The sequence below is a fragment of the Lathyrus oleraceus genome, chromosome 6 (genome assembly GCF_024323335.1).
Source record: "Lathyrus oleraceus cultivar Zhongwan6 chromosome 6, CAAS_Psat_ZW6_1.0, whole genome shotgun sequence".
NCBI classification, from domain to species: Eukaryota; Viridiplantae; Streptophyta; class Magnoliopsida; order Fabales; family Fabaceae; genus Lathyrus; species Lathyrus oleraceus.
Genome location: NC_066584.1, coordinates 46,811,594 through 46,828,811, shown reverse-complemented (window position 1 = coordinate 46,828,811; position 17,218 = coordinate 46,811,594). Strand labels below are relative to the sequence as shown.

At 30.3% G+C, this 17,218-nt stretch overlaps 2 protein-coding genes across 2 annotated transcripts; both read left to right on the top strand.

Annotated features, from left to right (window-relative positions):
- The first annotated feature begins 253 nt into the window (after positions 1-253).
- Positions 254-784, top strand: LOC127093925 (secreted RxLR effector protein 161-like). Its single transcript, XM_051032816.1, has one exon. The coding sequence runs from the start codon at positions 254-256 to the stop codon at positions 782-784; it is 531 nt and encodes a 176-aa protein (XP_050888773.1).
- Positions 785-5,793: 5,009 nt separating this feature from the next.
- On the top strand, positions 5,794-8,092 carry LOC127096622 (WAT1-related protein At4g08290). Its single transcript, XM_051035169.1, has 7 exons — positions 5,794-6,103; positions 6,194-6,256; positions 6,353-6,469; positions 6,726-6,972; positions 7,114-7,275; positions 7,378-7,529; positions 7,635-8,092. Exons 1-7 carry the CDS (start codon positions 5,892-5,894, stop codon positions 7,855-7,857), a joined length of 1,176 nt encoding a protein of 391 aa, XP_050891126.1. The 5' UTR covers positions 5,794-5,891; the 3' UTR covers positions 7,858-8,092.
- The last annotated feature ends 9,126 nt before the right edge of the window (positions 8,093-17,218 follow it).

Genomic DNA, 17,218 nt, shown 5'->3' with positions numbered 1-17,218 from the left:
GCTAACAGGAAGTTGTGAACACGAGATAGCTAAGTTCATGAAAGAGTTTGAGATGAATGATCTAGGAAATATGGTTTATTTTCTAGGGATGGAGATTATGTACTTTGAGAAAGGCATAATTTTACATCAACTGAAATATGAATTTGAGCTTCTGAAGAGATTTGAGCTGCTGAATTGTAAAGTTGTTGTCACACCTGTTGATACAAATTAAAAATTGGATTCTGATTCTGATGATGATGATGTAGATACGACAATGTTCAAGAAATTGGTAGGTTCTTTGAGGTATTCGTGTAATACCAGACCTGATATTTGCTATGCAGTTGGAATGGTGAGTATGTTTATGAGTAAACTGAAGTGGTCTCATTACCAAGCTGCTTTCAGAATTCCGAGGTATGTAAAGAGAACTCTAAAGTATGGAGTTTTGTTTCCTTCTGATGCTGAAACTGACGCAGAACTTCTGAGTTACTCAGATTCTGATGGGTGTGGAGACAGAGTTGACAGAAGAAATACTTCTGGATACTTGTTTAAGTTTCTAGGGAGTCATGTTTCTTGGTGTTCCAAGAAGCAACCAGTTGTTGCTTTGTCAACCTATGAAGTAGAATATATTGTAGGTGTTGTGACTACATGTCAAGTTGTGTGGCTTATGAATTTACTGCAGGATCTGAATATCAAAGTAAACAAGTCTCTGAAGTCGATGATTGATAACAAGTCTGCAATCAATCTTGCTAAGAACCCAGTGTTGCATGAGAGAAGCAGCATATTAAGACTAAGTATCACTTTCTGAGAAATCAGGTTCAAAATGGAGAGCTAGAAGTTCTGCACTATAGCATCCAGAAGTAGCTGACAGATGTTCTGACGAAGACGATCAAGACTGATCAATTTCTCCGCTTGAGGGATGTAATTGTTGTTGTTAGTTTTGGTTAAGCTGAATATGAATTAAGAGATCATGTTAGAATTAGTTCATTTTCAAAAATTTGTAGATAAAGTTTGTTAGATGGTATTTTAGTATTTCTCATTAAGTCTCATTTGTATTTAAACAAGTGAGTGGTGTGAACAAACATCATATTTATTCCTTTTGCAGTCTGCAGCAGTATGTGTGTGCATCCATTTTGTAATTGTTTTAAGAGTAGTAGAAGTTTATTATTATTTTCTATTCTATCTCTTATTTCCATTGTTCATCTTTATCACCTTTTGCACCAACACAACCCAACACGTGTGCATCCCTAGTCATATGAGCTTATAAGCTTTAAGCTCAAAAACATTCATGTCAAACATATAAATTAATATTAGATATTGAAGTTGTTTGACCGAGTTAGATTTTTTAGATTTTAAAAATAAAGATATAAATTAATACTTAAGACCTATTTTTCACATAATAATTAATAATTTTAAAAAGATGTACGACAAAACTTATTTGATAGGTTATTTTAAGAATATGGTTTAAAAACTAAAATATAAAAAATATGAAAAACAAAAATTAAATTCTATTTATTTGATGAATATGTGATAGTGAAAATGATGCAGGCTTGGTTATTTATTATATATTTATGTAAAGGAGTATTATTTTTAGCATTTTATAAATTCAGTTGACAATAATACTAATATGATTTTATAATTTGTATTAAACAAAAATATATATACAGATTAATGGATTCAAAAGTTAAATTAAAGTTATTTATAATATCTAAAAATGAAATTGATATGATATTATAATTTTAATTTTCTCAAAATTTAAACGATTAAAGGAATCACAAATAATTTCTACAGGTCAAGTAATATAAAGAGTAATATTAATAAATAATTAATAAAATTGAATAAAATTTTGTAACAAATAATCTTTGAACATTAATTTGCATTTTTTGGTGATATTTTTAATTCACCAAAAATGACATTTTTTTTTGTTTTTCGTTATGTATTTATCAATCATAATTGTCTCATGTTCTTTATTTATAAAAATAGATATTTGTAGCATTTTTTCGTGATTGACTCATGTATTTTTTTTCGTAATTGTTTCATGTATTTTTAATAATTTATAATTGTCTCATTTTATAATTAAATATCATCTTATAATCCGATCACTGTTATAAATATTTATTAATAAACTCAATTGTATAAAATATCTCAGTATTAAATATTTAATTATAAAATAAACTCAAGGTCTACTAATTTTCATGATTGTTTCATGTATTTTTAGTGAATGGAAAATATAATTTTTAATTAATATTATTTTTATCATTTTTAATATTTGATAATAAGTAATTTGATAAACATATTTTTATTTTTAATATATTTAAAATGATCAACTAAATTATTTATCCTAAAATTAAAGGAGTATTATTTTTTAACTCACTTTACCGTTAAAGAGTGTAATTTTGAAAAAAAAACAAAACACAAATAAATGAATGATTACAAAAATCACCGAGATGTATCTTCTAAGCCTCCTATCTGTATTGCTCAAATGTAATAAATATTGTGCTAGTTAGACAAAAGCTAGTTAGACCTTGAGCCAAACCTTAACATAGATAAAATGGTAAGTTTTCAATTATTTCTTAATCTATATAAAACACTCAAATGTAATAAATATTGTGGGACTACATATCTTGGCTCTTTTATCAAACTTATGTAGAAAAGTTATACATAAATTGTCTTAGGCTTTATATAAATTGTGTCCAAGAGTTTGATAGCGTTAGCATTAGCTAGGGACAGAGCTAGCTTAGTCATAGTGTGGGATAGAGCTCCCATTAAGTTTGAAACCATAAATATGTTCACACTAAAAATAGTTTTTGGATAATGCAAACATGTGTTTCAAGGGCATAAGTTAATGATATACTTATAGAAATATTTTCTTGGAGCATGTGCATTTAATTTCTTGAAATTTAAAATTTTATTTTATTTTACACAAACTTTTTAATAGTAGTAACAAGTTAACAAGACCCTTATAATCTATATTTATAATTTAAAAATAATTTATTATACATATTTAATGTTACAAATATATATTGTCCTCACAATTTAAATTTTATGATTAAATTGCAATTTATAATGGATTAAATATATATATATATATATATATATATATATATATATATATATATATATATATATATATATATATATATATATATATATATATATATATATATGCATGTATATGGAACTCATTAGAATATATTGCATGTCCTGATGTTTGAAAAAGACACTTCAAAATCATTTCAATAATTAAGATAATTAAGGTAACAAATTGTCTATATTAATTTTAATAAGTCTTTTTCATAGTGATTAATTAAATATTAATATGTAAGAAGCTATAGCTTCTTTAAAAGGACGTGGCTACATCTTCTTTTCTATTATTATAATTATGATTATAATTACTTGGCTATCAATTAATGGCATGATTAGAAAACGGATAAAGCAATTAGGTATTGAAAGAAAGTACTAGTACACCTCTAATAAAAATATTAAGATTGTTAGGATAAGGATTAGGGGTATATAGACACATAGTTGAAAATGTTAGATAAATAATATTTGTAGATAGCACTTACTGATAAAAGTTGTAGCCATTATCAACATAGAGAAGTAATTTCAAATAGTTTGTGAGTTGGATAGTTGGGGAAGCAATATCTTCATTTTATATTTTGAAACAACAAATTCTTGGTTTCACAAACGTGATTCAAAACACATTTATTGATAGCTCACTTTACTAATAAATATTGAGATTATTAAAATTAAAATTTTATTTTATTTATTTTTATAAAACTAATTTATAAAATAAAAGAATATCATTCATTTCATATAAAGTTTTATAGATTTTATCTCATCAATATAAAATTTTATATTTTTTAATAAAATATATATTTTGATAAACAAAAGAGGACCTTCATACAACTTTAGAAGGAAGATTCATATATTCTATGAAATAACTTAAACACATTAAGATTGACTAAGGCGGCAAAAACCCTAGCCATCTCATCCATCTAAATTTTTTATATTCAACGGCTAAAACAATCTCGTAGAAAATACAAAAATAATCAATCGTCTTCATCAATTCAATACACATCCTACATTAGTATAGACAAACATTATATTTTATGACGTCTCAGAATATTCATTTTAATCAACAATATATCTTGAAGTATCTATCAAAAAAAGATTACGGTTTTAAAGGACGTTCAACTCTTCTAAACTCTAATTAGTCTCCTTAAAACACTAATTGAACTACTCTCCAAATAGTCAATCGAAATCAACACGGTTATAAGCCGATCTAACTAAAAATTCTCAAGTTGAATTAAGTTTTCAAACCAAAATATATGTGAGGTTTTTGAGAGTAGTTTCGTATTTCATATCAAAAATCTTAGAAGAAAAGTATTTGAAGATTGTTTTGTTTAATTGATTATTTTATATATAATCACTTACTATCAATTAAGTTTTCCAATTTTAGTATTGAAAAATTAATATCAATAAAAATTGAATGAATCAATTAATTTTTTGAAATATTCAAACTGTCAATGACCAATTTGAGAGAGTCCTACGTAGGTATGGACTAATAATACCTATCCGCTCAATTTTTCTTATAAGTGAAAAATGTAATAAATACTACTCCTATTTTTCTAAAATTGGTCTCCCACTTTAATTTCAAATGGAACAATATTTATCTTTTAATTATATCTTTTAATTAATATTTTTTAATTTATTATCTTTTTATTTTATATTTTATGATAATTTGAATACACTAATAATAAATAATAATAATTTAATAAAAATATTATTTTTTTTCTTTTATTTATTATATTTTTTTAGTCAATATAAAATGACTAACAAAGACAATTAATTTGGAACGAAGGAAGTAATATTTATGATCAATTAATTAAGTGAGACTTACCTACCTTTTAGTCATATGTTCATCGTCATATGTGTGGATACAGATGATAGGAAGACCTAAATCAATACATTTTCATATTACTTCTAATTTAATATTTTATAATATACATTTTCATATTACTTCTAATTTAATATTTTATAATAGATAAGATTAAGGATGTAGCTTAAACTTTATTAGCAATATAGTTTTAGTTTTATGCAATAGTTAGATATTTCTCTTTAATACAAAATAACATATATATTTTTAAAAAAACAAAATGAAATATATATTAACGATCAAAACAAATCATAAATCATTCCAATATAAAAAATAAAAAAAATGATAAGAAAAAAAATCTAAAATTATAATTTAAAATTCTAAAAAAAATAAAAAAATAATAATTTATATAACTGATAAACAAAATAAAGAATTTAACCTCCATAACTAATAATAACAATAATAAATATATATATTTTTAACTTTAATCACCAAAATGACTCAAGTTTTACCCTTTCATATAACTATACTATAGCACTATAGTCGTAAAATATGATTAAACATGTGATTTTTCCAAAACATTTCGTAATATCCAAATTAATACTTGGATATTTCTAAATAATACAAAACTTTAATCAAATTATTAAAATTATTTAATTTATCATCTAATCCCTTGTAAAACTGTATTTAATTAATTGTGCTTTGTTATCAACCAGATAATAGTACTACTTACCTATCCTTTTTAACATAATACTCAATGGCATGAAAGTAGAAATATAGATAATGCGCATCAACTTTTGTTTCTACATCTAATGGCCATCTAGTGTCATTAGTGGATATTCGATTAATAATTATTTTCATTAGTCATATTTATATTATAACACTAATAATTTTGACTCTTATGCTAAATTTTGGGTATAAATATAGTGATTTATAACCATACTCTTCCACTCATCCCAAGCAAACATATATAAGTTTCTCTCTTCCTCAAAAACACAAAGAAATCAAAAGAGGAAGTGAGATTAATATACATAAGATGGGTGGATTAACATGTTGTGAGAAAGTTAATGCATGGTTAAGAAACTCAAAGGACTATTTGCTTATAATAAGCTTGCAATTTGGTTCTGCTGGCATGTATGTTCTCACCATGGATGCTCTTAATAAGGGAATGAGTCATTATGCTTTTGTGGTTTATCGTAATGTTATTGCCACTGTTGCTCTTGCTCCATTCGCATTTTTTCTCGAAAGGTATATAAATCAATAATTATTAATATTATTTTTATTAGAAGAAATTTGAGAACTAACTATTTGTGTATTTATTTTGTAATACTTTTTCAGGAAAATTAGGCCAAAGATGACAGTGCGAATATTTTCTGAAATTATGGCACTGGGTTTTGTTGAGTATGTAATTTCATTTTATACTTGGTTGAGTAAGTAGAATTTTTGCAATGTTGTATATGATAATATATTAATTTTTTATTCATATGTTATTTATAGGATAATACTTGATCAATGTTTCACGTTCTTGGGAATGAAGCTAACATCAGCATCTTTTGCATCTGCTGTTATGAATTCCGTACCCTCCATCACCTTTGTACTTGCAATCTTATTTAGGTAAGATACTCATTTAAATCATATAATATATAGTATTATTATTATTATATAATATAAAGTATTATTATATTATTATTATGTTGTGTCCTTCAAGGATCCCACTCCACACTCACGCATGTCATTAATGAGTGGATTTAGTTCGTTTTTCTATAAAAGAATAATTTGAATTTAATTATATAAAAATAAATAAAAATGTTTGATGTATTAGAGAGATTAATTAATAAAAATGAGATATATATGATTTATGTTTGAGCAGATTGGAGAGGATGAAACTTAGGGAGATAGGATGTCAAGCTAAAGTGATTGGCACAGTGGTGAGTCTTGGAGGTGCTTTTCTTATGGCACTATACAAAGGTCCTGTTCTTCAAATTGCTGGCTCTTCAGCAGCAACACAGATGCACCATCCTGAAAATGTGAATGATCCAACTGGTTCACATTGGCTCCTTGGTGCATTGTTCCTCCTCATCGGTTGCGCCGGCTTCTCCGCTTTCTACATTTTACAAGTAAGTTCAACTATATATACACGAATCTTAACAATTACGTGTCTACGTGTCTAGTTTCTGACATGTGTATTATATGCGTGGTAATATGTATTTGCTTGGAGTTGAAGTTACCTAACTAAAACATATACTTATGAATTACAGGCCATAACATTAAAAAAGTATCCAGCAGAAATGTCTCTTGCCACGTGGGTTTGTTTTATTGGTGCACTTCAAAGCAGTGCAGTAACTATTTTCATGGAGCGCCACAGCCCGGAAGCTTGGGTTTTGGGCCTAGACTCTAGACTCTTCGCTTCGTTATACGCGGTTAGTACAAAGGCCCAATAAGCCCATTTAAACTCAAAGGCCCAACCCAGATATCTTAAATTTTGTTTCTAACATAATATTTTTTATCAATGTTTTACACAGGGGATAGTAACTTCAGCAATTCAATTTTATGTGCAAGGTTCTGTAATTAAAACTATGGGACCTGTTTTCGTGACGGCTTTTAATCCTCTTCGAATGATCATAGTCACAGCCTTAGCTTGTCTCTTTCTCTCCGAAAAACTTCACCTCGGAAGGTACATTATAGTAACCTTTCAACCTATCAGCGTGTTGCTAACACTTTTCTTAATTTTATACGAAATAAATAATCACTTATATGATTTGTTTTATGTACGTCGCAGCATTGTTGGAGGAGTGGTGGTGGTTACCGGACTATATCTTGTCGTATGGGGCAAATCTAAGGAACAAAAAAGTATTATCTTAGAAGAAGAGTCCCCGCAAAAGATCGCCAAGCAAGGACAACAACAATTACCGATTACGGTCTCTAAAATTGATGACAATGTTGATGTTAAGAAAACTCAATCAGTCACGATTGAAGATCCAACAAGTATAGAGAGACAGTGATCACAACAAAATTAAGTGGTCACATTGTTGGAATGTTTGTGACACTGGCCTAGGAACATCTTGTGTTGTATTATAAATATTCATCACAAAATTTGGATGGTTTTGTTTTTGTTTTTGTTTTTGAGTTTTACTTCTGCATTTAACAAAATATGAAAGGGATGGGGTATCTTCCTTTTGTATTGCATTGTTGACTTTAACACAATATATAAATAAAAAACTTTAGGCTTCTTGTTCATTTTCAATGGCTTGATTTACCATTCTTGGGTGAGTTTAATGCGTCGTGCACTTGGTGACAAGATGAAATTCAAATTCATTTGAAATACATATTAATCCATGTGGTTTATTAGTATGTTTGATCTTACTTTCCAAGCATGGAACCAGTGTAGCATGTTAGTTTATTCCTATATTATTAATTATGCTTTTAAATCTATTATATAATTTCTTGTGTTCATAGAAAATATATTTGGTGTATGTATCAATCTCAATGAATGCTTCACTCAAGGTGATTTGATGCATATCTTTAAATTAATGGAAAGCATCTATAGTTTGCAACAAGATTCTTGGATATAGTTAATTAAATTTACTTCAAATATTAAATTCTATCGGAGAAATTTGAAATTTATATTCCAATTCTCAGTAAAAATAGATGTATTTGTAAAAATGGACGAATACTCAAATTTCAACTAATGGAATCAAGCTCATTTATTATAGATATTTATAGGCAAAAATATATATAAATACATAAGTGATAGAATTATATCAACGTTAAAATTAGAATATTTTTTATGAGTTCACAATTCAAATATTCAAAAATTGAAAAACAGTAACATTCAAGAAATATAATTTCTTCGTTAGTATTCTTCATTGGACAAATACCAATCCAACATGATACAAGTACACAAATTATCCCTTAACATCCGGTATGGGATAGGTAGAGACAATGAACATGACTACTACAAGAATTTTAGAGACCATTAATAAGTGCCAAATTTATTGATTTTACTTAAGTATTTACTAACTTAAATCACATATAATCACATGAAAATTGAGAAAATATGAACATTTTGAGATTTAGGTTAAAATTAGTTGTTTATTACAATTGAAATACAAATGGTCCAATGTATAAAACAAACAAATGTAGAGAATTTCAATAATACTTATGTCAAGAACATAGATAGAAATTTAGAAAATTCTTTTCTAGATCTTTTCATAAAAAATACAAGGACAAATGAGTTCAATTTTATATCAACCCCTTAACAAATAATCTATAAGACGATGTTTTAACTCATAGAGAGACTATTTCAAACTTATAGAGTAGTCTTTTTGAGATCCAAAATAATGTGTCTCACGTAAATAAATCTTTTATAGAGCTTCATGTAAATTTCACTATCAAGTGAGTTATACAAATAATTTGTTATAATATTCATCATGTATAAAATAACTTTCTCATGTGCTACAAGATTAATTAAATATCAAAAAGTTACTTGTATCCATTACAGATGTATATGTCTCATTAAATTCAATCCTAGGTATTTGTGAAAAATTCTTGAGCAACAAATCAAGTTATGTATCTCACAATTTCACCATTCTTATTTTGTCTTTTTCACAATAATTTATTTATATCCAATTGATTTCACACCTTTTGTCTTTTTCACAATAATTTATTTATATCCAATTGATTTCACACCTTTTGTCTTTTTCACAATAATTTATTTATATCCAATTGAATTCACACCTTGGATGTTTGGACTACATGTCCAAAAATGTGTTCCTGGTAAATTGAGTTTAATTCAACTTTAATTATAACTTCATATTTTGGCAAATTCTCACTTTGTCTATCATCTTTGATAGACTTTAACTCTTAATCATCATTATCATTTATCATTTTTAGCCCTATATCGTATATAAAGACATTGTCAACATTGATTTATTTTTGTTCCATCATATTCCATTCATGACATAATTTGTAGAGATCTCTTTATTTTTCTTAAATTTTAGGTATCTGGTTAGCTCTTACGGAACTCAAAAATAAATTATGTCAAAGTACTCTTAGAGTTTTTATATCCTCACTTCGGTCATCTTTAACATTAATTTATTTTCTTAGTAGAGAACTTTTTAACATTGAAACCGACTTCCTATCACGTTTTAGCCGTGTTTATATGTCGTTTGCAATATTAGGTTGTCCAATAGGTGAATCCACTTTGAGTGGAGTATTACCAGCTGATAATTATTTCATAAACTTTGCAAATGAATTGTGTTTGAACTTCGGGATCAAAATGATATAATAATATTTTATTTCAAATTGTTATTTTGAACTTCTCGTTCACACTTTCAGCTGCTTATTTTTCCCCTAATATTGAGAAAATTAATTTATCAATTGATAATCAACTTATTGGGCTTCAAACAAGTATCCAATTATTGGATCAAGATATAGCCTCAAATACGGGATTCATATAAAATATATTTTCTTAAAATTCTTTCAAAACTACCTTAGTGTACTATATTGGAGCAATTGAATAATCACAACATATCCAAAAGTTTACTTAGATGATAAATATTAGGTTATTAACCTAAAATAATTTGTAAGTTAAGGGAAGAATTAACATATATTAACTTGTTGGCTTAATGCGAATAAATATCTTAATATTCATATTTTGTGTGTGTAATATCATGTATACTCTTAAGTGCTATAAATATTGTAAGTTAGGACAAATAGAGTAATCAATGGATTCTGAAAAGATCAATCCTTTAATCAGTACAAGAAAAAACATTTTAGTAACATTAATAATTGGTCAATCGGTACTAGAAGACAAAATATCAATTGAGATATTTTGCTCCCACTACTTAATATTATATTATATTTATATATATGTTATATATTTGTGTGGTGGAAAAGAAAGAATGAAATATGGATAAGAATAAAAGAAAAGAAAAGAAGAGAAATGAGAAGAAGAGAGATATCAGTAAAGAGAGAAAAGAGAAAAGGGAAAGGAAGAGAGGAAAAGGAAGAGGAGGAAGGGAAGAAGAAGAGGCAAGCCCATGGAGAGATTATGATCATTCCTACCAAATCTTCTCCTTATATTCATCATCATCATCATCTCCAATTCTCATCATATTCTTCTTGAGAAAAGCGAGTTCCTAGTTATATTTTAGCTTGGGAGAAGACTTCATGACTTAGGGGAAGTTAGAGATTGTGTCAAAGTATACTTTATGTGAATCCTTTGTGCTCATACATGATATTCCTGTTGTTTTGCATGCCTATTTATGTTAAACCATGTTAATTTGGGTTATTGGATGCAATATGATCATATATGTTGATGTGTATGTCCATTTTCACCTTCCAGTCGTGTTTCTACGCTTTTCAGGTTCTGTCAGTTTCGACAGGCGAGTTGGCTTCACTGGGTCTTTGCCAGGCGAGAATAGGGTATTTTTCTACTGACTTGTTTTCATCATAACTCAAGAACCATGAATCGGATTGATACGAGACTTGAAACATTGGAAATCCTTTCAATGGTCTATTAGATAGTAAAGTAGAAACATAGATATATATATTCCAATGATGGATAGGATAGTGATGATATACTATCATGTATGCTATATGGTTGTGTTCCATGATTGTTGCCTTGGACAAATGGTTTTGTTCCCTATTTCCACCATAAAACGGGAACGGTAACTCCAATTGGTACGAGAATGCATGTGTTAGGAAGATAACACAGAGGATTATGATATAGATAGAACTATCTATGAGTTATTCCACTATGTTTTCCCTTTTAGTCGATTATTCCCTCCATAGTATGTTCGGATGGACGTTTACCTTATAACGTGAAAGTGGAATAAGATTGATTGGGACGATTTGTGTAATAGCTTAACTATGATTCTTGTACCATGTTATATTACCTTGTGTGGTTTACAAATGCTATAAATCATAGTATGATGCATGTTATATGTTGTCGGTTGTGATGCTTATGTGTATGTATAACATGATTAAAAGTCTATGATGATTAGTGAGGAAACCTAGAAGTATAACTAGGTGAATGAACTAGAAAGATAACTTAGGTTATGACAAAGGACTTAGATGGTGATATTCAGATGCAAAGGTACCTCGGTGAGTACCATGGATGAGTAGTCGCTAGAATCATAACTTAGTCACAAACTAATATGCTTTGTATGGATGATTATGTTATGAGAATGAGTGGGTGTGATCCCCTTGTAATTGATTAGTACAATCATATTATGTTGATGAACTAGTAATGTATTCGGAAACAACCTCATTTACGTGCCCGTCCCAAAGTTTGAGACTTATAAAAAGTAAGAACTCAGATATATGCATTATTTCTTCGCATGTTCAATCAAAAGGGTTAGAGTCCCATATGATCAACCAAATGGGTTAGAGTCTCATATGTTTAACCAAATGGGTTAGAATCCCATAGTGAAACCAAATGGGTTAGAGTCCCATAGAAGACGTGGACCTCAATATGGGTTAGAGTCTCATACGAGGAAAAATGCTTGAAATGGGTTTGAGTCCCATAAGGAGCGGAGATTCTTAGCTGGGTACGAGTCCCATGGAAGAATCTGAAATCAACAAAAGTCGAAGCATGATACAAGGATCTGTGACCCGTGTCGATAATCCTAGAAGTATGGTTGATCAAGGAAAGATGCCTTGGTATGGCTTCCGAATAATGATTGATTTGAGTTGGTGAACTCAAGTGTACATGTTTCCATATAATGCGATAATCCCCTAGTTACTTAAGTCCTTATTCTCTTTGAATGACTTAAGTTAAGGAATCAGTTAGAAACCCTATAGAGTCGAGTGAACCCATAGGATAGGGAAAATCATTGAGATTATTATCTCATCCCATTATCATTTTTGTTTTTAAGGTGTTTTGGAGGTTAGGGCAATGGGAGCGGCTTGTGGATGTTTCAAAGTTTTATTTGATCGTAATCTTCCGTTGTGGATTCGCGTACAATAAAGATATTGTACATAGTTCTTAGATTTTATTTTTTCGTCTTTATTCTGTAACACGTGCCAAAGTTGTATATTTAGTTTGGACATGTGTATAGAATAATGTCTTTAGGAACTTATGTTGGATTAGTACCAAGAATTAACACTTGTATGATATTATTCTAGATATATATTATACGGGTTGTTACAATTGGTATCAAAGCAGGTCGATTCTCGACCTTGTCTTGAAACATCATAACTAAATCTATTCATGCCTTATATATGTGTTTTTCTAACATGATTCTTAATGTCACATTATGTAGTATTGGGCCGGATCAACCTAATTCTATGTGCGTGGTAGGTAAGATCATGGTTGGGCAACCAAGAAGACTCCGAAGTTTAGTAGAGTTTGTACTTGTGGAGCAGGCTAAAGCCAAGAGTTTGAAAGTAAGGAGAATCGATTAGTTCAATTGAAGTTTTAGTAAAAGTTGTAATTCTAGTAATGTGGATTTGAAGGGTGGTGTATGGTTCAAGAATCCTGTAGGGGCAATGGAGTCGGGAAGTTGTGGATTTCTATCAGATGAATTTGTGAGAGTTTTGAGAAATATAGAAATATATTAGTAGAACAAGATTGACCCACTGGTATGAAATAATTATTGTAATTAATTTCGTACAGTGTAGGAGAAGGTAAGGTTTTGTTGCATGTATGACATGAGGTTTGGAAGTGAGTTAGTGTATTGGTGTCTTAGCTTTTAAGGTTACTAAAGTCTCTTGGAAGAACGTGAGTACTTTAAGGAATATGTTCAGAACGACATCCTCCAAGTGGTTGAGAGCTTGGGAGATAAGGATATTCAGCATCTTCGTAAGGGTCTAAGATAGTGGTGAAGTATAAGAAGAGGCTCGAGAACATGACTTCCTATTCCAAGTGGAACATGTATGCACCAGACGAAGGATAGAAGATAAACCAAGTATACCCGGTCTTAGAATAGAGGTTGAGTTTAGGATGGTTCATCTGAGATTTAGTAAGAGAGTGTTATGGAAAGGTTGAGTTGCCCAAAAATCAGTTGAAAGAGATTTGTGTCAAAGAGAGAACAAGTATTACAAATCAATGGAAGTTATAATGTGTTTGGTTGAAGGAGGTTGGTGTTGAGAGAAAGAGAGAGTAATTTAGATTCAAGAAATTCTAGTGGAATGGTTCGATTGTTGGAGTTAAGAGAATTACCATAGGAAGAGAAGAAAACACGAAGTTTAATAGTGTAAACCTTGAAATACAACTATTGTATTGGAATGCGTTTCAAATAAAGACATGATGGTATCATAAGATTTTGTTGAGGCTAAGATAGGGGCGTGTAGTTGAGGATTGTTCACATATGGAGATTTTTAAAGGATGGAATGGAGTGGAGAAAGTTAAACCTTGGTATTAAGAGAAGCATGTGATAATAATATTCTGGTTAAGGTGTGTATATCTGATTGTCTTGTGTCAGGGTGGTTTTAGAGTATCATATCTTTTATTCTAGCATATTAGTTTGTGCTTGAGAGTCCAAGTTTGTGGCAAGCAACAGAGAGCAAGCCACGCTTCAGGGTGTAACTAAGTATGAATCGTGGAATGGACTATACCCGGTGGTCTTGTAGGTAGTTGATAAGAGTTTCCAGTTACGAGTCATTCAGATAAATGGCTTATGTGTGGTGAAATGTTCAATGAACATTAGTTTGAAAGAGAATCCAAGTCACTAAGTATGTGGGAAAGTCAAGGTTCGTCATGAGTGCATATTATATGGTTGTTGGAAGTCGGGTTGTTGTTTATCTTATTAAGTAGTGTTTGGATTAGTTGATCATGGAATATGATGTTCACACCTTGTTGGAACTAAGTGAATACGGACTTTCAGTTTTGTGTGCCATGGTAGATGTGCGAGTTAAGAAATGAGTTGCAAGTTATGGCAAGCCAAGTTGATAATGTTGAAATTGGAAATTATGAAGGTGTATTGCATAGTTGATCATCTGCAGAGATGTCAAGGAAGCTATACGTTTGGGAAACCAACCTAGAGAACCATAAGAAGTGAACCTGGAAGAGACTTATCGAGTGTTGATCTTGAGGAAGTCAGTTCAGTGTCTTGCATACATGTTAGTAAGGTGTAAAGTGTTTACTCATTATATGACATTGGTTAATTCTCTCGTATTCATGGCCTCAAATGTATACCCCATGAGAGTGGTACATGATGTGTACAATGATACTCTATCCTATTGAAAGGATTCGTGAGTTATACTTCCAGGAAAGAGTGGGAATGGAGAATTCTTGAATTTAAGCATTTAAATCGGATTATATATGAGTAAGAACACGAACTAGAATTGCGGGGGATTGAGAGGGACACCTGAGATGAATGATTTTGGATAGGAAGTGTAGTGTTATTCCCGATGTGTGACCGAGTTGCGTGACTCTGCGAGTTGTATGGAAATTCATAGTTGCATCCTAGTCGGGTTAAATTTCCTTGGGAGTATTGTCTCGACGATGACTTGAAATTACTTGTTGGTATTATTTCTTCAGTTGGTTGGAATCATGTGTCAACAGAACCCATGAATGAGTCAGAACTCCATAAAGAACTTAGAATGGATTATTGTAATAAGAACAAGATATTGGTTATAATTATCCATCTTAGGTCGACAAGAGAAGTGTTCTACCAGTGGATGACAGTAAATTTCTAGTACTATTTAGGATGGTGGGCACTCTGGAGGATAAGTGAGATTTTATGACGATATTAGCTAATCAGTAGTGCCTAGGAACCCCATATGTCCCACACTATTTGAATCAGAGTAGCGTAGTGGAAGGTGATGAATGGAAGAGTTCAGTGCAGTTTCATAAAGGATTAGAGAGATAGATAATCATAGGATTGAAAGTAAGACAACCTCGTGCCAAGCCTGTTATCTTGTTGGAATAGTGTGAGAGAAGTGAAGCATATGGTGTATACAAGCATAGTGTATGGTATCAGGTCAAGTAAAGTTGATAAGAATATTAGTAGGTGGATTATAAACTTATGCAATTGTTTAGGAACATATAAGAGAAGAGACATCATTATTATTTGTAGGTAATGAATCAATAAGTTATCTTATGAAGATTTAATGATGCAAGGATTCGTGATACAAGGATCTGTGATACAGGGATCTATGACCTTTTTCAATAATCCTAGACGTAGGGTTGTTCAGGGAAAAATTCCTTGGTATGGTTTCCGAATAATGATTGATTTGAGTTGGTGAACTCGATGTACATGTTTCCATACAATGCGATAATCCCCTAGTTACTTAAGTCCTTATTCTCTTTGAACGAAATAAGTTAAGGAATTGGTTAGAAACCCTGCAAAGCCGAGTGAACTTATAGGATAGGAGAACTCACTAAGATTATTATCTCATACCATTGTCGTTGTTATTTTTAAGGTGCTTTGTAGGTTAAGGCAATAAGAACGGCTTGTGGGTGTTTCAAAGTTTTATTTGATCGTGATCGTCTATGGATTCGTGTATAATGAAGATATTGTACATAGTTCTTAGATTTTATTTTTGCTTTATTGTGTAACATGTGCCAAAGTTGTATATTTAGTTTGGACATGTGTATATAATGATGCCGTTAGACACTTATGTTGGATCAGTACCAAGAATTAACACTTGTATGATATTATTCTAGATATATATATTTTTGGAGTTCTAGTGGGTTTGGTTAAAGGAGGTTAATGTTGATAGAACGAGCAAGTAATTTGGATTCCAGAAATTCTAGTGGAATGGTTCTATTATTGGAGTTAAGAGAATTATCATAGGAAGAGAAGAAAACACAGAGTTTAAAAGTGTAAACCTTGCCATGCAACTATTGTAATGGAATGGGTTTTAGATAAAGACATAATATGATCGTGATATTTTTTTGAGGATAAGATATGGGTGTGTAGTTTATGATTGTTCACATACGGAGATTTATAAAGGATGGAATGGAGTGGAGAAAGTTAAACCTTGGTATTAAGAGAAGCCTGTGATAATAGTATTCTGGTCAAGGTGTGTATATCTGATTGTCTTGTGTTAGGGTGGTTGTGGAGTATCACACTCTTTTATTCAAGCATATTAGTTTGTGCTATGAGAGTCCAAGTTTGTGGCAAGCAATGGAGAGCAAGCCATGCTTCGGGATGAAACTAAATGTGAATCGTGGAATGGACTATATTGGGTGGTCTTGTAGGTAGTTGATAAGAGTTATCGCTTACTAGTCGTTTAGATAAATGGCTTCTATGTTGTGAAGTGTTCAAAGGACATTGGTTTGGAAGAGAATCCAAGTCAATAAGTGTGTGGGAAAGTTAAGGTTCTTCTGGAGTGCATATTATATGGTTAGTAATTGTAGGAGTAACTTCTCAAAAGTCGGGTTGTTTTTTATCTTATTAAGCAGTGTTTGGA